At 56.9% G+C, this 23,466-nt stretch overlaps 1 protein-coding gene across 2 annotated transcripts; it reads right to left on the bottom strand.

The window, feature by feature from the left end:
- Positions 1 to 415: 415 nt before the first annotated feature.
- Positions 416 to 23,466, bottom strand: Rab15 (RAB15, member RAS oncogene family; the record flags this gene model as incomplete). Of its 2 annotated transcripts, XM_005399114.2 has the most annotated exon segments (7): positions 416 to 2,881; positions 2,994 to 3,059; positions 4,129 to 4,218; positions 5,159 to 5,236; positions 5,690 to 5,750; positions 6,576 to 6,636; positions 23,296 to 23,466. In XM_005399114.2, coding segments are annotated over 7 exon segments (639 nt in total). In that variant the 3' UTR covers positions 416 to 2,722.

Below are 23,466 nucleotides of genomic sequence, written 5' to 3'. Positions count from 1 at the left end.
TCTGCCCTCCATGAAGTGTTTCTCCTCTGCTATGCCACTCTGCCTTGGAGCCAGCCGATTATGCACTGAAACCTCTACAAGTGGAGCTGAAATAAACCTTTCTTTCCTCCTTTAGCTTTGGGTGTCGGGTAGTTTCAATGAGGAGAAAAATAACCGACACCCCCCAAACTTGGGTGTTCAGCACCTTCCAGTGACCGTGCCTAATCTTATTTCTGCAGTGGGGACTGGGCTTTGGGCCCCCCTGCAGCGGGGCACTAGGGAAGGCATGACACTGAAGACATGGTTCGCCACTTGCACTGTCACTGTTACTGCCGATTTAGCATTCTGGGCACATGTCAGGACTCGCTCTCCTGCCCCCACTTCACCGCCAGGCTCCCGTGAGACCTCCTCCCAGGGCCTAACACAGCGGCCACACTTGTGGTTTGAAGTATTCTTTATTTTGTAAACATCTGTGTTTAAAATAGATGAACCCTGCTCACGATTCATATAATGGACCCGAGACACAGCACACAAAGTTCACCTGTCACAGGGAGATGGTGGGGCTCAGGAGCAGGTGGTATCCAGGGGCCAGGCTGAGTCTCAAGACACAGGGGCGGAGGGGTGCCAAGAAGACAGGCCAGGAAGGCCTGCTCAACAGTCTAGGCCAAATGACCCTTCCCGGCCACCTCCGGGACAGGAGTGCAGGGGACAGAGGCCAACTCTGGTTCCGGTGAGTGCGGCTGCACCCTGAAATCCCAGCCCTCTTCGCTTCCAGACCTGTTCCCAGCTACAGCCCTGGTGGAGGGGCCTCATTGGTCCATGTCTTCCCTTCCAGACCTTTAGAGTACAATAAAAATATAATCCTTCTTTCCTGAGGGGGCTCGGAGAGAAAGACAGTGGTGCGCTGCCTGATCTCCAGGGAAAGCGGCGACGCTGGCCCAGTGGGAGCAGCGCCTAGTGTAACTTCTCCTTTCTCAGCTCCCCGGCTGAGGGCACACTGAGACCTGGCATCTCCACCCTGCCCCGCTCCACAGGCCTGCACGAGTCAGTCCTTGCGGAAGCAGCCCGAGCCACCACGGCTTCATCCTAAGGCATCAGGCTCAGTTTCTCATTGGCCAATGACTTATGCCTATTTCCGCTCCTTTTCCGCCCACCATGCTCACCTCTCCTCCACCCTAAACCCTGAGCCGCCCTCTCCTCCCCAGGTTTGGGAAGAGCCAGGAGGAAAAGTGCAGTGACTTTATCTTCGCTTCCTTCTTTGGAGGAATAAGGAAGTGGCCCCTGCTGCATCTTGGCTGGGGAATGCTCGGTCCCTGGTTCGTTCTTTTGGCTCCAGCCCCAGACACTGTGCAGCTGAGGAACCAGCCTCTTCCCTGGGCTTCCCCCACCTTGGGAAGGTGACCCGATAACTGACAGACTCCTTCAAGCTCCTCTTGGGCTGCGGAGGTCGAAGAACCTTCCTGAACATGAAGTCAGGAGGAGGGAGTCCGCTTCCCTGCCCTGGCAGCCACCGTGCACTGGGCAGACCCTCAAGCCCACAAAGGAGCGGGAGGGCCAGATAAGCACTCTGTCTTGAAGGCTGGAGAAGACGGCACCAGGGCCATCTTTCCTCTTCCCATGACATCGCTGCTGGGGCCCAGGAAACCTTGGTTTCTGTCAAACAGCGACGTGGTGACGTCACCTCTCACCTCTGCCAGGGACTCAGGGGAAAAATTCGTACACAAGCAAGGAAGAGGGGCCCAGGAGGCCTTGCTGCTGCCGCGTCCCCTCTGCTTTGCGACTTGCTGTCCCTGGCCTGCTTGCTTCTGCTCTGACTGACATCTAGCAGCTAGGCTTTCACTTCCTCCTGGAGTACGTGGGGCCTGACAATGTCACCGGCCCCAGGACTCTCCTTGCCACTCGGGCACTCAGGCCCTGGTACCCGTCCTGACACTCAGGAGCCCAGGGGAGGGAAGTTATGTACATGCTGCGTGAGAGGTAGTGCATGGAGGTGACTTTTTACCCCTGCCACCCCTCATCATTTTCTCCTCTTCTCTGAAGCAGCGTCTGAGCTCAGGTCCCCACAGAGATGGGGCAGCGGAGCAGGGCCAGAGCTCAGGCAGGGGGAGCAGGCAGAGGCAGGACAGCCCTAGGCCTGAGGACCCCCAGGTGGCGTTCCTTCCTACCTCCGTGGTCCTCAGGGAGGCAGGCCCATGGCACAGGAAGGGGCAGTGGGGAGAGGAGGAGGAAGCACCCTTAGCCTCGGCCCACCCAGGGCAGGGTGGGGTCCTCCCTGGGGCGGGAGCTGGAACTGCCCACGAGCCCGGGCCGCCGCCTTCGCTGCGTCGGAAGGAAGGAGCTACTCCAGCAGCCACACAGCAAGACCCAGGCAGTGCACAGGAGGGGCCTCGGCAGAGCACCCGCGGGAGGCGACGGGGAGTGGGAAGAGGAGAAAGCGGGGCAGACAAGATGCACTGGGAAAGAAGGGGATTTCAACGGCTCCACTGCAGCCCCCGCCACGGCGCGGGGGGCGGGGGGCGGGGCGGTGCTCGCAGCACACTCTGGGTCACAGCAGGCGAAGGGTGCCGCTCCGGGGTGGACACGACGGCAGAGTCGCTCTCAGGGCCAGGCAGGGGCACGCAGCAGCAGCTACTGGTCCACAGGTCATCAGAGGAGAGGGCAGTGGCGGGCAAAGCCCAGGCTCCCGTCTCCCCACAGGCCTCCCAAGAGAAGGGGTTTGTGGGGGGCGCCCCACATAGGCCCCTCAGCACCAGCAGGTTTTCGAAGAGTTCACAGGGCCCTCCGGTTTGCCCTCCTCTTCCTCCAGCTCTGCCAAGGCCAGTTCGTTGCTAGCACGCGTCCGGAGACCATCCAGCTCCTTCCTGTGGGCCTGCAGCACCAGCTCCGTCAGACGCGTGAAGGACTGGAAACCAAGGGCGCAGTTAGCCGGGCGCCCGTCTCGCCCCCGGCAGCCCTGCAGCGGCCGGCCGAGGTCTACGGGCCTCCTCCTCCTGCCTCCCCTCCACGCCTCTCACCTCTTTGATGTTGAGGTTGGTGCAGGCACTTGTTTCGTAGAAGTCCATGCCGTACTCCCTCGCCAGCTGCAAGAGAAGGGCCCTTCTGAAAGGAAGTAGGAGGAGGCGCCGCCCCGGCACGCACTCCTGCCACTGCTGTCGCGGACCGTGCTGTGTTGTGACAGTTTCTCATGAGACTGCACGCTCCTCCCGAGACACAGGCTGGCAGAGAAGGAGGGCACCGCCCAAATGCGCGCCATCCCTCCAACCCCCCCAGACACCTCCTACAACACCCTCGATGCATCAGGACACAAAGGCAGCGGCACGCAGTGGCCATAAGCCTGGTCCGTGCGAACGCGGGCTGGGAGTGCCGGGCCCAGGCTGCACCACCTCGGGGAGACGCGCTTTCCCTCAGCCCAGCGTCCTCCTCTGTTACGGGGAGGGGCGTGTCCACTGTGGAGCAAGCGGGGTCGCGCACCGAGGGCCTGCCTTAGCACAGACCACACAGTGCTCAGTGGACACCACTATCCCAGGAGGGCTGCCTCCACTTTCGCGCTTTTCAGTGACCGCTTATTACTTCTTACACCCCCAAATCGATGCTCCTGTAAGGGCTAATGGAACGGGACTGACTGAAGAGGGCGAGGAAAACTCTCGAGGCCCTCAGAGTAGGGGGTTCCTCCTGGCTCCGAGCATCCGTCTCTCTCTGTTCTCCGGCACGGTGGGCTTCCCGCGTGCTTGGATACTTTCCTCCATCTTCTTCCCTCCCTGCTTCTCCAGCCGCGGGGCCTGCACGCCCTCGCCCCCTCCCCGCCCCAGGCGCCTGGCGCGGTCTCGGAGGTGCGGATCCTAAAGTCGGTGGCTACAGCTGGTAGCTACGCCCCGTGCCACTGGAGAGGACGCCGGCAGGGCATCCTTCCTTGTCACTCCCACAGGGATGATCTCGCACAGAGAGGTCTTTGTTTCTACGTGGGCTCGGATCACTGTCTTGAAGGACACACAGCAGACTTCCGAGATGGCAACGCCCGCCTCCCATCCCCTGTGCCTGAGGGTGCTGTGGATTTGGCAGGGGACCCAGTTCTGGGGAGCACTCCAGGGTACCTGCTCTCAGGATGGCCCGGACAGGCGGCAGAAGACCCAAGGGGTGCGCTGTGCTCACCTGCTGCCCTTGCTCTCGCCCCACCTGCCGCTTCTGCTCTTCATCAGCTTTGTTCCCTATGAGGATCTTCTGGACACCTTCCGGCGCATACTACGGCAAAGGACAGGCAGAGCTGCCGGTGAGAGCTGCCCTCCCCTCCCGCCTCCCCACAGGCTCTGCCCTGGCCTCCAAGCCACCGCCACGCCTCAGAGCACAGGGACAGGCGGAAAAGGCTGCCCGGACGCAGGTGCCAGGCTCCCCTGAGTACGGAACACCCCCCCACACACACAGTTTTGCTTTCCACAATTTTAGTCAGCTTGCAGTCAACCATGGTCTAAAAATTAAGAAATGGAAAATTCCAGAAATAAACAATTCATAAGTTTTTAGTAACTTTGTTATCGTAATTGCTCTATTTTAGTATTAATTATTGTTATCTCTTCCTGTGCCTCGTTTACAAATTAGTTTTTATAATAGCTATCCATGTATAAGAAAAACACAGTAGGTGAAGGGTGGGTACTATCCAAGTTTGGGTCGTCCCCTGGCCTTCTTGGACTGTCCCCTGGAAGATAAGTGCGGACTACTATACCGCGGCTGATCCCAGGAGTGTCACAGGGACAGCTAGGGTAGCAGACACTCTGGCTGATAATAATGCCTTGCTGGGTTGAACAAGTGCTACCTGAGCGGGAAGGGACACAAGACTTTAAGTCCAGCCCCTGTCTGGCAGACAGCGCAGTAGGACCCCAAGAGTTCCGACGGCCTGCCCAGTGTGCTGGGCCCAGAAGCCCAGCCTTGCAGTTCCACCTGCTCCTGAGACTTCAGGAGGACAGATGCTCACAGGGTGGGCTTGCAACTAACTCCTTTCCAGCGTGGCACAGAGCATGGAGCAGGCACGTCACTTCCTCCGGCTGACTTGCTCAGCCACAGGTCTTCATCCAGGGCTGTGGGGAGTAAGATTTCCTGGCAGCATTTCCTCGCCCACCCTGAGCGCTTCACTTCCAGGCTGACCCTCGCTTTGCCTTCCTCACCCTGTCAGCGGGGCGGCATCTCCTACCTCATCCACGTCACTGACCCACTTCATGATGTGTTGGTAAGACCGCTCACTGCTGATGTCGTACACTAAAAAGATCCCCTGAGAGGGAGAGAAAAAGAGAGCGGGAGAGGCGGGTGGGAGACACACACAGACAGTACAGTTGGGGCCAGAGTGAGGTCCTTATAGACGGACCCCTCCATCCTCTCTGCGTAGCGTGAGGACCCCTGGGCATCCAGAAATGCCTCTGCTTTCAGGCCCCAGCAGCTGGCATCCTGTGACCCTACAGAACTCTGGGTAGGAAGGCACCACATGCTGTGCCCTGGGCCCTTGGTCCAGAATCCAAGGTGGAAACTAGGGGGTGGGAGAGGGACCTGCCTACAGCAAGTGCACACTGAGTTATGTAGTGAGGGATCTCCCAGCAACTGAAAGACTGCCCTGCGGGCAACCTGAGGGCCCAGTTCTCAGGGGCAGTGACAGAGACACCTCGAACACCCAGAGCTGGGTGAGCAGGTGACAGCTTCCCACCTCTAAGCCCTGAAAGTGGTGGCTCACCTGGGCGCGTCGATAGTACTGCTTTGTGATGGTCTGGTATCTCTCCTGCCCCGCTGTGTCCCTGCAGTAGAAAGCCAGTCCCTCAGAGGAGCAGGAACCAAGGAACAGATGGGGAGGGGAGAGAAGGAACTGGGAGACTGTGCCCTTGCAGGAGAAACTGGGGAGCTGCAGGGTGAAAAATCAGGGGTGCTTTGGTCCCCACAGGAATCGGAACACACCTGACTGCCATGAGAGGTCTGGTCTCCTCTACTGGCGCTGGCAAGACCTGCAGGCCCTTGGCCTCTCTATCCACACCTGGACCCACAACCGGCTTGGTTATAACTGAGTCTTGAACAACTCTCTTCTTGAATTTGGCCACTGGGGCCAGACTTGTTATATAGGTGGAGGCTGCTATACCCCCAGGAGGGCAATGCCCGTGCCCTTGCAAGATGGGGAGCTAGCTCCACAACTACTGCAAAGGCAGCACTTCCCAGAAACTTCAGGCCAGAGAGCCACAGCAGCCTCTGGTGGCTACTGCTGGAAACTGCACCATGCAGTAGGAGGAGCTCAGGGTCCCACCCTAGGAGATGGGATGGAGCTTTGCATCCTTAACCACAGTGTGGCCCAGCCTGAGGGTAAAGCCTAATTGTAAACCAAACCCACAATGGGCAGTTTATCATTTCCTTCTCATTCCTGCCCTTTGGTGACTTGTGATCAATCCCACAGTCTCCTAAGAAAGGGTCAGCGGTTAAGCTCCTGGGAGCAGGAGATGGGCTTTCTGACTTCTCGCCTTCACAGTGGTGTCCACTTATCCCAGAGGAGACTGAGGGATCTTATGGCAGGGGCAGTAAGGAGCAGCCTGGGGTCCTCTCCTCCTCTGCCTGCCTCCTCCCCCCGCCCAACTTACCAAATCTGTATCCGTACTTTGATGCCATCTACCTCTATGGTCTTCATCTTAAAGTCAACACCTGAGGAAAGAGAGTGAGCAAGAAAGTTAGGAAGGGCACCTGCTGAAAGCTGATTAGGAAAAGCCCACGGTGCTCACATTTGAGGGATTGTCTTTTGACTCAATGTGGTAGAGATGGCATAAGGCGGTGATGGCGAACCTTTTAGAGCTTTCAGTGATAACAAACAGCTGGCTGTGACATGTGTGCCAGAGGTTCGCCACCATTGGTATAAATAAGAAAGGCTGATCCTAAGAAAGTGTCCCGAGCTTCCCTTCCTGAACTGAACTGAACTGAACTGAAAGTTGCCAGCAATAAAAGACTGGAGGGAAACAGGGAGGCAGAAGGGAGACTGGAGTTGTGTTTCATTTTACTCACATAAAATGACCCTTCCTATTTATACTGCTGAAGAGACCACTGCTTTTATCGTTCCCGAATCCCTAGGAATTGCAATCCACATCATCTGCCTGGGTCCCTCCGGCCGCTGTCTCATTAACAACCAGCAGGGGGTGTGGCACAAGCACAACGTGGGGAAGAACGGACTGTGCAGAGGACTGTTGTGAGCCTGAGGCTGTGCGCAAAGTCTCAGCACCCTGCAAGGGCCCCCCAGGAGGCCTCTGTGCATCTCTGTTGCTGACTCACCCCCTTGACCGCAGGGGGCGCTGTTGTTTACTACGGGAGCAGGAGCTTTGCAGGGGGAGTCTTAGCCACTTAACTCATAACTGTACTTTGGGTACCCTGATTGTCCAAGCCCCCATTTCCTCAGGAGTAGAAACGGACGTTATGAGTCATCTCGGAGGGCTGCTGAGAAGACCACACGAAACCCAGCACCTGCCTGCATAATCCACTGCGGCCATCATCAGACCCTAGCACCGTGGCTGGATGGAGGGGCGGGCAGGAGCCTCCGGCACCTGCCCGCATGAGCAAGCACAGCAGGGAGTGTCCTGGGGGTGGCACAGGAAGCAGAGTTCTCTGGCAGCTCTGCCCAGGGGCTTGAGGAGCTAAGCTACAAGACGCAGGAAACACGGGGCATTTGCAAACCTGCCCAAGGCAGAAACACAGAAACACCTGGGGAAATCTGCAGCAAAGGAAGCCAGCGCCCACCTACAGCACTCACACTCACAGAGCAGAGGGGTGTTTCAGCCCCCGCCCCTAACTGGCTCAGTGATTCCAGGACTGTGTCTAGCAGGGAACACAAGCCGGTCTTAACGCTTTCCCTGGAGGCAGGTCCGGCGGGGTATTACAAAGGGGACGTGGGAAGGGGAGGGTTGTGGGCCCTCTGTCGCCACACCGCACACCCAGTGCGAAGGGCCCCACGGACACCAGCTTCCCAACGCCACCGCCATTCACCCTTCGCAGCAGCGCTCTGCCCAGCGGGAAAACACGTCCTCTCATCCGTCCCGTCCCCAGCGTCCCTCACAGGTAGGCTGATCAAATTCAGCCTCTCCCTTCCCAACATCAAGCCCAATCATCGTTTAATTAGAAGGCAGAAACACTCAGAATGGGCGAGCTGCACTAAGTCACGCTGGTCAGGCATGAATCACTTTCTCCCGCCCAAGCTGATTCACATCTACTGAGCTGTACTTTTCCAAGTGGGCAGCGTCTGGCAGCGTCCTTTTCGTGCACAGAGAGAGAACGACAAGAGGAGGAGGGAAGGAGGGGACACCTGGCCTTGCTGGTGGCAGAAGCAGGCTTGCTCCCTCCCCAGACAAACGGCTATCAGGAATTTGCTTCTCGCCAGCACCTGGCAGAGAAGAGAATCGGAAATTGATGGTATAGTGCCTCTTTCCAAGAACAGCATGCGTCAAACCACTGGGAGAAATATTTACAAAACGTACATCTAGATTTCTTTTTTGCCTTTTTTTGAGACAGGGTCTCGCTATGCACTTCAGGCTGGCCTTGAGCTCACTTTGCAGCCCAGGCTGCTCTTGAACTTGCAACGATCCTCCTGCTTCAGTCTCCTGAGTGCTGGGATTACAGGCGTCCACCATCATGCCTGGCGCACGTCTAGATTATAGAACTCTCAAAAACAACACAACTTCAAAGATGGGCAAATAAGCAAAACATATGCAATATGTGATATGGACAAGAAGCACACAGTGCTGGGCATGGTAGTGCATACTTGTAATCCCAGCACTTGGGAGGCTGAGGCAGGAGGATCACCGCAAGTAAGGAAATAAGCACAGAAGGATGTGCTCAACATCAATAGAGTTAAAAAAGAAAGGCTCTATTCTTGACATTGACCTCTGATAGAAGAATCCCAGGCCTCCCCTCTCCTCTTTGGCCCACCTCCAGGGAACTCAATAAGAAAGCCCACATATACCATCTCCCCCGTGGAAATTTCAAACCACCCACCTGACTGGCAGGACAAGGGTACCCTATCCAGGCTGTATCCCGATCACACAAAACATCCCAAACCACCAACCCCTCCCTCACTCCACTCCAGAGCAAACGTGAGCCCTTCTCCAGGTGAATCTTCCGTGAGGTGCTGTATGAGTGATAAACGTTATTTCTCATATAAAAGGGGTGCCACCCAAAGTGGTCACAAGGAGAGAGGGAGATGAAGGTTTTATCTCCTTTACTGCACAATGTTTATGGGAACACTGTGCCCTGCGCAGTTTTCCGTGTAAACAGAGCAGCAAAGCCAACCTATGATCCTTGTGCTCATAGAGGGTAGCAGAATAGAAACAAAGGCCTGGAGAGGGAATAACTCCAAAACTGGCACGGCAGGTAGCAGAGATTCACACACAGGCCAGTCTGGCGTCGGAGCCCTTGCTCCCCGTTGCCCTGATTCTGGGGGAAAGAGAAGAGCACTAGCTCGGCACAGACACCACAACCATGCTGGGTTTCCTGTTCCCCTGTGGGTCCCTGAGAACGGCTCTTCCGGAAGAGAAGTGCCCCATATTAAGGGGGCTTTTTCCCTGGGAGAGAATAGGGGAGAGAGGGAGAGATAAAAGCAGCTGTCAGAAGAGGTGGAAGGGACCAGCAGCAGACTTGGAACTACCCTGGAAGGGAGTGCAGGGCTCGATTCCTCACTTCCAGGTTGTGTGGCCAGGAGCTCAAGTTAGGGAATTCTGGGGCTCACAGCAACGCCAACACACACTGGCCTACAACCCATGCCCTACTGACCACCCAATGAATTTTGTTTTAACATGTCTGAGAAGTAAAATGCTTCAATTTTTTTTTTCTTGCTCTGTACCCCTGGCTGGCTTTGAACTCACGGTGATTTTCCTGCCTCAGCCTCCTGAGTGCTGAGATTACGGACCTGTGCCACCACGCCGGCCTAAAATGCTTCAATTTAGGCTGTTCATATGCATTAATATATCATGGAAGAAACAGTAAATTTCTCTTTTGAAGGATTTCCTGAAGCCAGGTGTGGTGACCTGTAATCTCAGCATTCAGGAGGCTGAGGCAGGAGGATTGCTGTGAATTTGAGGCCAGCCTGGGCTATATGGTAAGTTCAAGGCCAGCTTGGACTACGAAACAAAACACAAAAACCAACAAATGAAGGATTTCCCCCAACTTTTTCTTTATAAAAAAAGGATAAGAGCCCACAGATTTTCCAGGAGCAGGTGTTTGTTCTATTTTCTGTTCCCACACAGGCCAGGTCTTCCCGTGCCCATTGCCACAGTGAAGCCCTCACCCTTTCTCCCCCTGGCCTGGCCGTGGTCTCTGACTGCTGCTCTGTAAGACAGAGCTGGATGGGGCACACCGAGTCCGTAGGCCGCATCCTCCTGCCAATCCCCACAGCCAACTGTCCTCCCCAGCAGACTCGGGTGAGGCCAAAGGTGGCGGCCCTGCTCACCGCGGAGTGAGGTCACCTCCCCACCGCTAGCCTCATTCCTCACTTTCCACCCTGTGCCTTCCTCGTTCTTCAAGGCTCCCCCAGCTGTCCTTATCCTCCGCCCTCGGTGCACACTCCAGCAGCCCCTCCTCAACGATTCCAGATCCTCGGGAGGAGAAGCCGCTGTGCTGTGCGCCTCCCCCGTCCTTTGTTCTTTTGGGCTTCTCTAAGGCGCCCTAACGGTGCGCACAAACCACCTGCGACACCATGAGAATGCAGCCTTGGGTGCAGTGGGTGTGCAACGAGGCCTGAGAAGCTGCACTTGGCTTCCAGAGACTCTGAGGCTACTGGTCCACGGGTCCTGCTGTGAGCAGCAAAATTCAGTGACAGAGGTCCTCAGAGTGTCCCCAGACCTGAGCACCTGGGACGCTAAATTAGAAAGGCAAAGGCCTGGGCCCTAACTCACACCCACAGGCCCAGACCCCGGGCTCCACGGCAACCAGCTCTCCAGGAAAGGGCTGAGTCTGGGCAAAAGCGCTGGACCTCAGGGGAGGCAGCAGGAGTCTCTGCTGCTCACGGTGAGCTTTGCGGAGCCTCAGCTTGAGAATCACCCCGGAGGCTTTTCCCTAAGGCGGCTGCCCTGGCTTGCCACCACCTAGTGAATCGTAACTGAGCAAGGCCCAGGAACCCGTGTGTTTACCAGCTCTGGGAAGCAGGGTGGGAGAGCGCACAGAGGAACGCGAGCGCCCTAGGGCAGTGGGAGATGCACGCACTGGCACCGGGGCCAGGGAGCCCGCGTTGACGCCCCGGTTTGGGCATTTGCTGTGCAGCGGGACCCGTCTTCCCTGTAGAAGGAAGACTCCACTGCCACCTGGGATCTGCTGTGGGATATAATTAAACAGCGCTCACAAAGCACCTGACTCACCCTCGTTCTCCCGCCTACCTTTCCTCTGCCGAATAAAGACTCCCCTGGGAGAGTCAGGAGAGGAAACCCAGGGGAAGCTGATGTAGAAAAGGCCTTACATGGCCCAGGCCAGGGGTGGCGAACCTAGGACACGCGCACTGCAGAGGGCTGTTTGTTATCAATGAAAACTCCAAAGGTTCCCCATCACTAGTCTAGGCCCTGGCTACTCTGCTACTCTGCCAGGTCTCAGCCCCATGAGGGAGCCTGAGATGCAGATCCTCAGGGCTCCCCAGATCTACCTTTTTGCTTTGTTGTTTGTTTGTTTGTTTGTTTATTTCTTTACTTTTGGTACTGGGGATTGAACTCAGGTCCTTGCACAAGCTAGGGAGGCACTCTACCACTGAGCTACAGCCCCAGCCCTGTTTTGTTTTTTAAGGCAGGGTCTTGCTACATAGTCCAGGCTGGTCTCGAACTTGCTATGTAGCCCAAGCTGGCATCCGACCTGTGATCCTCCTGCCTCAGCCTCCCTAATGATGAGATTACAGGTGTGTGCCCCCACACCCTGCCAAGCTACCAAATGTGATGCCCACTGAACCTCTGCCCACTCTAGGCAGAACCACACCCAAGGCTCACAGAAACACTTGCCTCTTTAGCACATCCCTTCGGCTAGAGCGTCCCGGTGAAGCAGGTGTAAGAGGGCTTATGACTAGAAGGCACAGAGACCATCGTACTCATCCTCACACCCCGCAGCCGAACCAGAACTGGGAAACTGATCCCTTAAAACCTATGCAGGCATCTCTGATCCTTTAGGGCTGAGGAACTTACTGCTGCTTCACTCACACACTGCCACGGTCCACCCCCACCCTGACATTATGGGGCATCTAGGAGTGAGGCAGTGAGCACAAGAAGCAAGCCCACTGCCACAGGATGCAAGGCTGTGTCCCTTAGAATCCAGAGGGTGACACAGTCCCCAGTGCGTGACGCTGGGAGGTGATGAGGTCACGGGAGCGGACACTGCGTGCTCACATCAGTGTCAAATGGCCCGAAGACACTTGCTGTCCCCCTTTGCCCTGCGCCACAGGAAGGCATGGCTGGAGGGTGTCACCTCTGCAGTAGAATGAGCTTCTCCAGACAGAGTCTGCCAACACCTCATCTCAGACTTCCCAGCCTCCCGAAATGTGGGTGATACCGTTTGTTGTTTATAAATTTCTAGCCTAAGGCACTTTGTTACAGCAGCACGGACCGACTGAGGTACCCACCATAACCTGTATGCAGGGAGCTCCTCGTTCCTTGAGAACATTCAAGACTCCAGTAAGCTGGTCATTACCTTGACAGTACTACCCATCCCTACAAGATAGAACACAGAGTACGAAGAAACAAGCCAGCCTCCCTCACACAGCGCTAGCGGAGCTGGGAGGATAAAGTCAGGAGGACAGGCCTCTGCCAACCAAAGGCCCAAAGTCTGCAAGTTGCCCCAGTGTCTGCTGGCACAGCTGGTATGTCCATCATGGTGCCTGCCACAGCCTGCGCCTGTCTGGCTAATATTTCTGAGCCCATTCTCAGGAAACAGGGCTGGGTGCAGTGTGTTCTTTGTGGAGAAGCAGCTCCTAACTGGACCACCAAAGTGAGCTGGCCAACAAGGACGAGGGAGGATACCTAGGCCTATCAGAGTGGCTCCCTCCAAGCCAGGCATGGTGGATCGCGCCTGTAACCCCAGATTCTCCAAAGGCTGAGGCAGGATGATTGATTAGGCCCAGGAGCTTGAGGCCAGCCTGGGCAACAAAGTAAGACCTCATCTCAAAAAGAACACATGCCAGCTCCCTCCGGACAGGACAGAGGCGGGCGCTGGCCAGTATAACAACAGGAGCACGAGGCAGCACGCTACACAGATAGGAGGAGGAATGGTTAAAGATGATGAGCACGCTAGCCAGGGCTGGGGCCTGGGGGCTGGGGGCTTGATCTGGCCCTGCCGTTCATCCACACGGGACCCCCGGGTGTCCTTGTACGGCGCACTCCTTTTCTCAGTGACACCTGGGAGCCCCTCGGCACTGCCTAAAGAGTCCAGCCTGTGACTGCCGCTGCTACCTAATGGCTCCGGAGCGGGTGGCAAGATGCTTCAAGGACAGGGCTGGGAGGAGGACTTCAAAAACAACCATCTCTGCTCCTGCGTTTTGTCTTCTAGCCCCTCTAACACACCTAAATTCAGAGGACATGCTTTGTGCTGGCCCGAACTGATTGCTGATGTTAACCTCTCTGCCTCTGCCTAAGCACAGTGCCAGGCATAAAGCAGAAATCCCTCAAGTGGAATCCCCCATCCCGGAGGGCCTATAGCTCAGGAGCAGGATGCGTTTCCTGCCATCTGAGCTCCTCACAGACACCGGCAAGAAAAACTCCCCAGTGAAGCAACAGGGCCAGGTCCTAATAATGCCCGTGCACCTGCGGCCTGAGGCGGCCCCAGACCTCTGCTCTTTGTGCCGTCCCAGCTGCATGGCTTCTCCTGCTCCGGCAGCAACTCCCAGTGACTGCCAGGCCATAACTGGAGTCCTGGAGCACTGGGACAGCATTGCCAGCAGAGAACTGGAAGGACAGGCAAGGCCCGCCGCGAGGCCCTGAGGCCCTTATGAGAGGCCCGAAGGAGCTCGTTCTCCCCTTTTGCGCCTGCCGTGGGAAGACGCAGCCAGAAGCCACACTAGCAGAGAGGGAGCCCTCCCAAGACACCAAACCTGCCAGCACCTTGATCTCAGGCCTCCCAGCCTCCCAAGCTGTGAGGGGAGGCAGGCTGGCACTGAGCTGGCTCTGAAGATATCTTGCCCTGGGCAGACAAATAGGAAAGAGCCTCCTGCCCCCTGCTCAGGCAGCAGAGACCCCGGGAAGACTGGGAAGAGGGCAACGGGGATATCGGGTGAAAGCACACTCCTTCCCATCGTTGTCTGCCTCCCAAGTGCAGCTTGACAGACAGACGGGCACAGCCATCAGGAGCACATGGGAGGTCAGAGCTTGGCTCCCATCCGGCCTTTATCACAGATTAATTACCTGTGTCCTGGGAACACCAGTTAACCTCTCCTGGCCTCCGCTTCCTCACCTGTTAGCAGGTAGTGATGGCTCTGATGCCAGAGCTGTCGGAAATGTTAGCTGAAGGCTCTGTCACTCTCCCTTGGGGTGAGGGGTTGTGGGCACCCAAACTCTCAGCCCCGGGGGGGACAGAAGGAGCTCTAGGCGGTGGAAGGGACTCCTGCCAGGGAGAGGTAAGAGAGTGGGCAGAGAGCTGAGGCTAGGAGCAGGCACAAGCGCAGCGTTTCGTTAAAAACGGAAAATGCCATCTACTGTGGAACTAACGGCTACAACCTACATCCTGGCAGAGCTACCAGGTGCCAGTAGGCAGGTCAGCACCTGTCTCCCTCCTGCTAGGACCTCACAGGTTAATGTCAGGTGCCAACTCACTGCCCAGCAAGTGCCACCCACATGCCTCAGTGGAAACAGGGCTGCCTCTGCATGCCAAATATCACCACAATCAACCACAGCCCAGACGACCATCGGCGCGACCTGAGCCTTTTCATTAGCAACGTGACTCCACAACAAGGAACAATTTAATACAACTGAAACCCAAGTCCGACACCCAATCTCCGGGGCAACACTGGCTCCAGTTACCAAGTGCCAGTCCCAGGAATGCCCCCAGCCCCACCCCCTGCAGGAGACCGGCATGTGCTGGATATGGCGAGTTTCTGTGGGGTATGGCAGGCGGTCACCCCTGAGCAAACCAAGACAAGATTCAGGCAAAAGCAGACCCTACAGGGGTGGCTGTCTGATTCTGCCACCCAAACAAGGCATCGCAGTAATCCCCCTCCCCAAAGCCCTATCTCTGGGCGAAGTATTTCTCTGGATCTTAATAATGCTTTTGTCCCTAACCGAGGGACACAGGAGGGGAAGAGCAGGAAAAAGAACACAGGAGAGCGCAGAGACGAAGCCCAAGAGGAAAGGCAGAAGGGTCTGGCACACAGCCATCCCGCACAGCAACGGGGCACAGGGAGCGGACGGGAACATTCCATCCACACCTGCCGCTGGCCACCTCCCTCTGCCTTCTGTGAGGTGACGCTTGGCCTCGTTGTCTGCTGAGCTACACGCTGACCTTCCCCTCTGTGGGACTAAGTGTTCCTCCCTTCTGGGGAAAAGGTGCACCACGGCTCTCAGAGCAAAAGCATTACTCAGCGTCACGCTACCTTGCTCCACGAGTGACAAAAAAAGGAAATATACAAGAAGGGGCCCTGATCCTGACAGGCGGAATCTTGATCGTCCAGCTCAGCCAAGACCGTGTTTTGAGCTCATGAGTACTAGATCAAAGACTCTGATTCAGAGTCCAACCACAGCACTTCTGAGGGCTTCACATTGGTACTCTATGCCACCTTTCCAAAACTCAAATAGATGTGCGTGTGCACACGCATGCACATACACACGCACACACACAGCTTCTACACAGAAGGGCCATGGTGAAAAGGGAACCAGCACTGCTCTGGAGGCCATCACCCTCACACAAAATCTGGAAGGGGCAGTCTTCAGAAACACAAGACCCAGAAGCCCAGGGCTGTTATCAAACGGAAGGGTTTCCCAGTCTAACACTGACCCTTGGGAGGCTGGAAGTAATGCATGGCCCCAGGCTGGAGCCTCAGAAACTCCTTCTTCAGAGCACCCTGCTTGAGGAGATGGTCCTGCAAGGTCACCCCAGAAGCCTGGCCGAACTGAGAGGCATTATCCAACTGTCTTGGTTACTTTTCTTTTGTTGCTGAGACAAAATACCTGACACCCAGAATTCAGGAAGGAAAGGTTTTTTTAAGTCATAATCTGTGAAGGTTTCAGTCCATACTTGGCTGGCTCCAAGGCAGGGTGGCACACGGCAGAGGGCAACTGTTCAAGGTGGTGGGAAAACAGCAAAGCAATAAGAGCAAAAGAGGGGAGGGGTGGCAAGTAGCTCCTTTCTCACCTTTACATTGTATGCAGACTCCCCGCCCCAGGGCAGGTGTAGCACTCACACCCATAACCCCAGCACTGGACCATGAATCAATCAAAAATCTAGAAGCCCGCCCCTTGACTGCATGAGGATTTGGGGGGACATGCAGACACAAACCATAACACTGACCCATGAGACACCTACCCCTCATCTCCGCACCTGCCAGAGGACTCCTTCACATGAGGGAGCACGGGAGCCACTGTCTTCCTCCCTGAGCTTATGATGTGTGTCTGAGCAGAAGAGCTAGAAGCCTCTGAGAACAGTTCACTCTAGAAGTCTCTTCTCCTCTCTGTCCCAGCCACATGCCTGGCATAGTGAGTTTCTCGTTGCCTTATGAATCCCAAGAAACCACTGCTACCTGCGACTTCTGAGGGTGGGGGCAAAGTCCTCTAGGAAAATGCGTTCAGTTATATCATTCCCTCACTCACTCGCTCACTCACTCAGTTACTGAATGCTGACTGTGCACCACGAACTAAGCTAGGTACTCCAAGGCAAGCAGTGAATGGTACAGAAACAGGACAGCCTTGTCCTCACAGAGCTTCTACTCTAGGGGCCAGATAATCAGTAAACTGTTACATCATTTCAGAGAGCAAGAGGATGAAGAAGCAAAACGCAGGATGAGGGGAGCAGGAAGTGAGGAGAATGTGCAAGACACTTCAGTCACTGCATAGAGCAGATGTGTTAAAGGAGCAGCAGGGAGGTGGCAGCAGGAGATCTAAAGGACCAGGTCCCCAGGCAAAGGAAGCAGCAAGCGTCCTCAAGCAGGGACACCTTTCAGGCAAACCCGGTCCTCTGCTACAAAGGGGGAGGCAAAGCCCCTGCCTTGTCTTAGGTCTCACGGGGACCCGCACACATGCATGCGGGTGTGTGCACATAGGTGTGTGCGTGTGCACTACATCCAACAAAGCCACAGAGGCCGTAACCTGAAAAACGCACCAAGAAATTTCTCAAACACCAGCAAAGCCAACTTCAGAGCTCCTTGTCCTGTTTCCTGATGAGATCCCTACACGCAGAACAGAGCGGCCCGTCCCTGTGCACGCAAATGCCGCTTCCTTCCCCTCACTCTTCCCTCTGCCGGGTGCGCAGACCTCTGTGGCGCCTCCGTGCAGTGTGTGGTGTGCTCAGCTACCCTCTGAGCCTGGTGCTGGGTGCTCACTGCGCACTGCGAAGGCGGCCAACACTGGCCAGTCTACTGGCCGCTTCCCACTCCCGCCTCCTTTGCCTGGGTCTGCTTCTCCGCTTCAGCTCAGGGAAGAAGACACTGGAGCCTGGAGCCCCAGCAGCAAGCATCTAGGAAGGGGCTGGGCCTCCAGATGCATCTGCGCTCACACAGAACCAGCACAGCGAACTCCTATCAAGGGCCGACCTGAACTGAACCTGCTATGACCGTGGTGAGGCTACCACCAGCTGGTCTTGGCCCCAGCAGCAGCCCCAATCAGTGAGAAGATCGAGGAGGAGGATGTATGTCTCCCTCCACCCTTGTTCCCTAGGGGATCCTACTCAGCCTTCAAGACCCTACCCAAGTGTCCCTACCTCTACGAGGGACTTCTTATTCCTCTGGGATCCCCAGGCATCTGACATCTGTCTTGCATCATATTCTGTTTGCTTGGAAGCCTGACTTCCCGAGTACACACTGAGCTTCCAGAGGACAAAGCAGCAGCATCTTCATGTCCTGTTCTCATTGCTTGGCAGAAGGCGGACCACTAAATATTACTTAACAAAGTCGAACCCATGACAGGAAAAAATGAATGAGTGAATCAACGAGTGAATGAATGAGGACAGTACACACCAGCAGCTTGAGAGCAGCAAAGGAAAAATGTGAACCAGGGATGAGAACCAACTGCTGGCCTTCCTGGTAGACCAGAGTTCTCAGTGAATCTACATCCAAATGGTAATAGGAGGCAACCTCAGACCCCCCTCAAGGCCCCCAGGGCCCTGGCTCCCAGCATAAGGGTGTGAAAGGAAGCCGGGCCCTCATGTGGTGCAGCACACATCCTCTCCCCTTTGACTCCTGGGAGAAAGGTTCCACTTGGCAACCTGTGGGCGGGACCTCTGGGATGAAGGGCGCGCCCGGTGGCCGCCTGGAGAAACTGGAGGGGAGGCCATGGCTCCTGCCTGAGGAGTCATCCGCTCTCTGCGAGCCTAACCCTGCTCAGTGGAGGAATTAAATGTCCAGGAAGCCCTTGCCTCCTTGCAGAGCTCACTGACCAGGCAGCAGGGCCAAGGAGAGGTCAGAGGCCCACACAGAAAACTGGCAGTTTTACAGGGCAACAGGAACAAATATTAGATTACAGAAGGAGGCATTCTGAGAAGAGCTGGTGATCGGGGCAGAAGGGGAACGGCCCAATATCAACTTTCATGTCATAAAGCTTCTCACCAAGTCACCCGGGAAGCGGGAGGAGGAGGAAGGAACGGAAAGCAGGGAGCTCAGGGAGGGAGGAGGGAAACAACCCTCAAAGCAGGGAGGGAACCTGCAGACCAGACGAAACCCTCTGAGCCACAGATGTGCTCATTCCCAGAGGTCACTTCTTGGGAAGAGGGTGGGAGCCGGGTCTGTGCCTGTGGGAGGAGGAATGCAGAAGCGGGGGCTGGAGGCCGCGAGACGCTTTGCAAGGGGCCCCAGGCTTGAAGCAGAGCCACCCCTGTCCTCCCAGGCCACCCTGCTCCTCTCCACCTCCGCACCGGGCCACTCCTCCTGCTCGGACACTGGATGGCCAGGGGCAGCCAGGTGCTGGGGCAGAAAGTGACGTGAAACACAGGGCCTACGTGCGTGACCGCGCTGAGCACAGCACCTCACACGTGGTGCTTTCCAGTAAGTAGTGCTGAACCCAGTGACGGGCAGGTCGACCTCACAGCTTGCTGCTGATAGCGTATTGGTCCTGAGTTAAGAATAATAATACAGGGGGCTGGGGGTTTAGCTCAGTGGCACAGTGCCTGCCTGGCAAACATGAGGTTGTGAGTTTGATTCCTGGTACCGCAAAAAAACCAAACCAAACCAAACAAAACAAAAAAAATACTGATACAATGATGGCAGCTACCTTTTTATTGAGAGCTTTGATAAGTGCCTTTTATCCATTAGCTTTTGTAATCTTCCCAACAACCATTAAGAAAGAGCCTGTTACTGTCTTCAATGTAGATTCAGAATTTAGCACAAAGATGTTAAATAAGTGTTTGCAGGTCACGGAGCCAGTGAAGACCAAGAGTGTGCCCTTCCCACGGGGGCTCTCTCTGTCCTGCTCAGGGCTTCTCACCAGGGCTCACCTGGCTTCCCCTCCACTGGGGACAGGATGGGAAGGGCCTGGCTACTAAGAGCTGCCCCGCAGCAGAGCACAGAACGAGCCCGCACCCTCCCACCACCCCTGCATTTGTACGCAGTTCCTCAGATCTCAGGGATCCTCAGATCCTAGGGCCACAGTGCCCGTGTGTGCACCCCAGCGCCTGTTAGGTCACTCAGTTCCAGGCTCAGCTCTAGCCCCCGGCCCCGCCCTTCCCTCTCCCTCAGCAACCCTGCCTGGCCGGCGCCTCAGGCAGCTGGGAGCGGTTCTGGCAGCGCTTCCTGAGCAAGGTGAGACTGCAGCAGCCGACCCAGCTGAGAAGGCAGCCTCAGGCCATAGTGGCCCAACCAGTCCAACCAGAAAGTCACAGCCAAGGCAGTCTTCACCCCAAAAGGGAGCAGCCTAAGGGCAGCTTTTCAAACAAAGGTCCAGAGACCATGTGAGATCCACTCAGGGGAGACAAAAGATGAGAAAGCCAACTCCTGGACAGGCCCTTCAGCTTGCATTGGTGGCTTCCAGACCACTCGGGGCCACCATGCAGAAATGGCGTCCTGCCTGAGCAGACAGCACCGGCCGCAGGGGCCCCTTTGGCCACTCACAGGTTTGAGCACCTTCCCTCACCTGCAAGGACATCCGAGTGGGCGATGAGGTGGAGGTAGGCGCTGGGACAAGCAGGTGGGGTGCAAGGGGAGGAGGAGCTGGCTAAGAGGATCCTTGGGCCGGATGCACAGCTGCACAGGCCATGGTCAGCACCCCACTTCAAGTCTCAACCTCCTCTTTCAGCCAACAGCAAGAGCACCCTTCTCAAAAGCCTTTTCAGCCACTGCTAGGCCCAAGTCCCACCAGGCCCAAAGGCTCGACCTTCCCTCTTTAGCAACTTAACAACATGTATGCAGATGGTACCCGGCCTGCCCAGGATGGGAGCCCTGGAGGGGAGCCGAGGAGAACAAAGAGGAACAAGGGTGGTTCTCACCCCCAAGGCACCTATCACTTGGGAGACAGAGATAAGCAGAGGAACATTGTCTTCTCCTTTAAAAACTCCCTTCTGCTGCGGCCAGACTGCCCCAGTCCCATGCCCGCCCACTCACTTCACACCTCGGTTCCCTCTGCTCGCTGCCGCTCCTCTGCTCCCTTCTGCAGCAGGCCCCGGGCACAGGCAGCCCACACCGGAGGGCTGGCTTCAGCCTTCCCTGCTGGCCGGCTGGATTTCACAAGGGCCTCTCTCCTGCGATCTCCAGAAGCGAGCTCTCGTCTCCCCGTTGTACCCATCGCCATTCCCCGGCTGCTCCGGAGCACATCTTCCATGTTTAACGTGGACAACCACCATGAGACCTTTCAAGAGCCCTTCATTAAGAGGAGCAGTAATGACTGATCCTTTATACTGAAGAGTGCTTCACCAAGTACTTCTGACTATTATCTCTTTTTAGCAGTAGTTTTTTGGGGGTTTTCTGCACGTGTTTTGCTTGCCCAACTAGAAAGCTTCTGTGGGCAGGAAAACTTGGATTGCAATGTCTCCACACTGCCTGGACTGGTGCTTTGTAGAATGCTTAATTACTGCGACAGGCAAGGTCGTCTTGTCAGGAAATAGCTGTAGGCAGAGAACTGAAGGCACTGACCATCCTCCTCTGCACCAGCCCCACCCGGGAACACAGCTGTGGGAGGAAGGAACACCCACACCGGCACAAACCCAGCTGCAGGGCCACCTGCCCACCCGCCAGCCAGAAAGATGGAGGAGGGGCAGTCGGGGCCTTTGTCTACCTGCAAGATCTCCTCGCTGCTCCCCAGCAGGCGCTTCTACAAAATGTCACAGCAAGCACAGCACACGGCAGGTCACACAAAAGAGCCAGCCTAGATGACATCAGCACGAGCCAAGAATCGGAACTTGGTCTTGGCAGTGACTGTGGAGCGGCCGTACTTTCCCCTTCCACACACAGAAGGGACACCTCCATGGATCGCTGCCTAGATGGGTGGCCGGCATGGTGAAAGACTGTTTGGACGCGGCCTGATGGAGCCTCCCAAGGCGAGTACTCGGGCACGTGTTTTTCGGGGAACAGATACAAGAAGGAACATGACTTGGCCATGCCCATTTTCCTTGGCTTCTAGCTGCCCTCCCATCTCCTCAGAAACCTTTCCAAGTCACCTAAGAAAAAAGCTGCTCTGAGGCATCCACCTCTTTCCCTTAAGTTTTAGTCAATGCTGAGAACACAGCCAACATGAGGGACAGCCGCAAACCCTTCTAAGCTTTAAATAAGAAAGTACTTCGGAAGCCCACTGGGGCAAATTTAACAGGGCTGGCATGAAGAAAGGGGTTTCCTTCTTCCACAGAACCCAAGCTCCTAAGGTCTCCTCTGCGCCCTGTGGGCCGGGGCCTGGCAATCAGCAGAGAAAGAATTCCGAGAACTGTCTGCAGGTTTCCTGCCAGCACAGCCAGGGCCAGCGTGGGAGAGGGCGCTGGTGCGCACCTCGCCCAGCTCCCCGCAGAGTGGTCTGCCCAGAGGGATTCTGGGGAAGTTCCTGGCCTATCTCCCGGTCCTCTTTGGCAGGAAGAAGGCATCTAAGAAGGGAGATTACAGGGTAAAGAGACAAGAAGGGTTAGTGATTAGCGCCTGGGGCGAGGGATGCTCAGATCTATCCTGGTATTTCAGAAACAGAGGCTCCCTCATCCTCATCCACCTGCTGAGACGGTGGGACATGTGTCTCCCAGGGGAGGCTGACTCCCCAGACTCTGGGAAGGTGCCTTCAAAGCATCTGCAATAAGGGGGAGCAAAGCTCTCGGAGGGGAAGGACAGGTCACCCCTGGGACTTAGGATGTGGCCGGAAACCAGAGCGCACAGGAGTGCTCTTCAGGAACAGGCCAGGGCCCCAGGCAGCCCATAGCTCTCTTCGAAGAGCTCGGCAGTTCCAGGCACCAGTCAAAAATAGTCACTGCCAGTTTCAGAAAGTGGTAACCTGTTGACCTTTGTCCCCGAGCCTACAACCTGTCCGCATCCTCCATCTGGTCCCTCCGCCACTCCCCGGCTCCCTCCCGCGCCTTTCCCCAACACCTGTCTCCTCCCGGAGCCCTCCCCAGGGGCGCACAGCCCTCTCCTGCCCAAAGCTGGGCGCCTATGTCCCCCTCTCTGCCTGCAGCGTGTGTCACAAGGCTCTGCTCCTCCGCATCGTCCCCTCTCTTGGCAAGGAGCGTGTGCTGAGGGGCCGCGGGGAGAGGCCTCCTCCCGGGAAGCCGAGAGCTGGAGCCCTCCGGGGCCGAGGGGCTTCCAGGAGAGCGGTGGATGGGGGCCCCCCAGGTGCGGGACCACAGGAGGCTGCCCCGCCGCTGGCCGAGGCGGACCGATCAGGCTTCCCTCGGGCGGGGGTCTTTCAGGACCCAGGAGAGAGAGTGGCTCGGAGGGGGGCTCACAGATCTGCTCCCCGAACAGGCGACCCCCCCACGGCTCCTCCTGGACGCTCCAGGCCTTGCCCCTTCACCGCGCCCGACCTGCCCCGGCCTCCTCGGGCTCCCCAGACAGACGCCCCGCCGCCTGCGTCCCCGCGGCACCGCCACCTCCTGGCGGGCTCGCCGTCTTCCCGGGGTCCCACCTCGTGGCGGACCCTCAGCCGGCGCCCTGGAAACGCCCTCCGCGTGCGGCTGCCCTGGGTCACCCCGAGCCGGGGCCCCGACGCCGCCGCGCCTCGCCTGCCTCCCCGCCCCGTGCCCCGGCCGGACCCGCGCCCTCACCGATGGTGGAGATGTGCGAGGAGTGGAACTCGTTGTCGGTGAAGCGGCACAGCAGGCAGGTCTTGCCCACCCCGGAGTCCCCGATCAGCAGCAGCCGGAACAGCACGTCGTACTGCTTCGCCATGGCTGGGCCCGCGGGGCCGGGTGCGGGCGGCGCGCGCTCAGCCCCGC

Source organism: Chinchilla lanigera, unplaced genomic scaffold (assembly GCF_000276665.1).
Source record: "Chinchilla lanigera isolate Chin_1 unplaced genomic scaffold, ChiLan1.0 scaffold00065, whole genome shotgun sequence".
Classification (NCBI taxonomy): Eukaryota; Metazoa; Chordata; class Mammalia; order Rodentia; family Chinchillidae; genus Chinchilla; species Chinchilla lanigera.
This window is presented reverse-complemented; position numbering and strand designations above follow the sequence as displayed.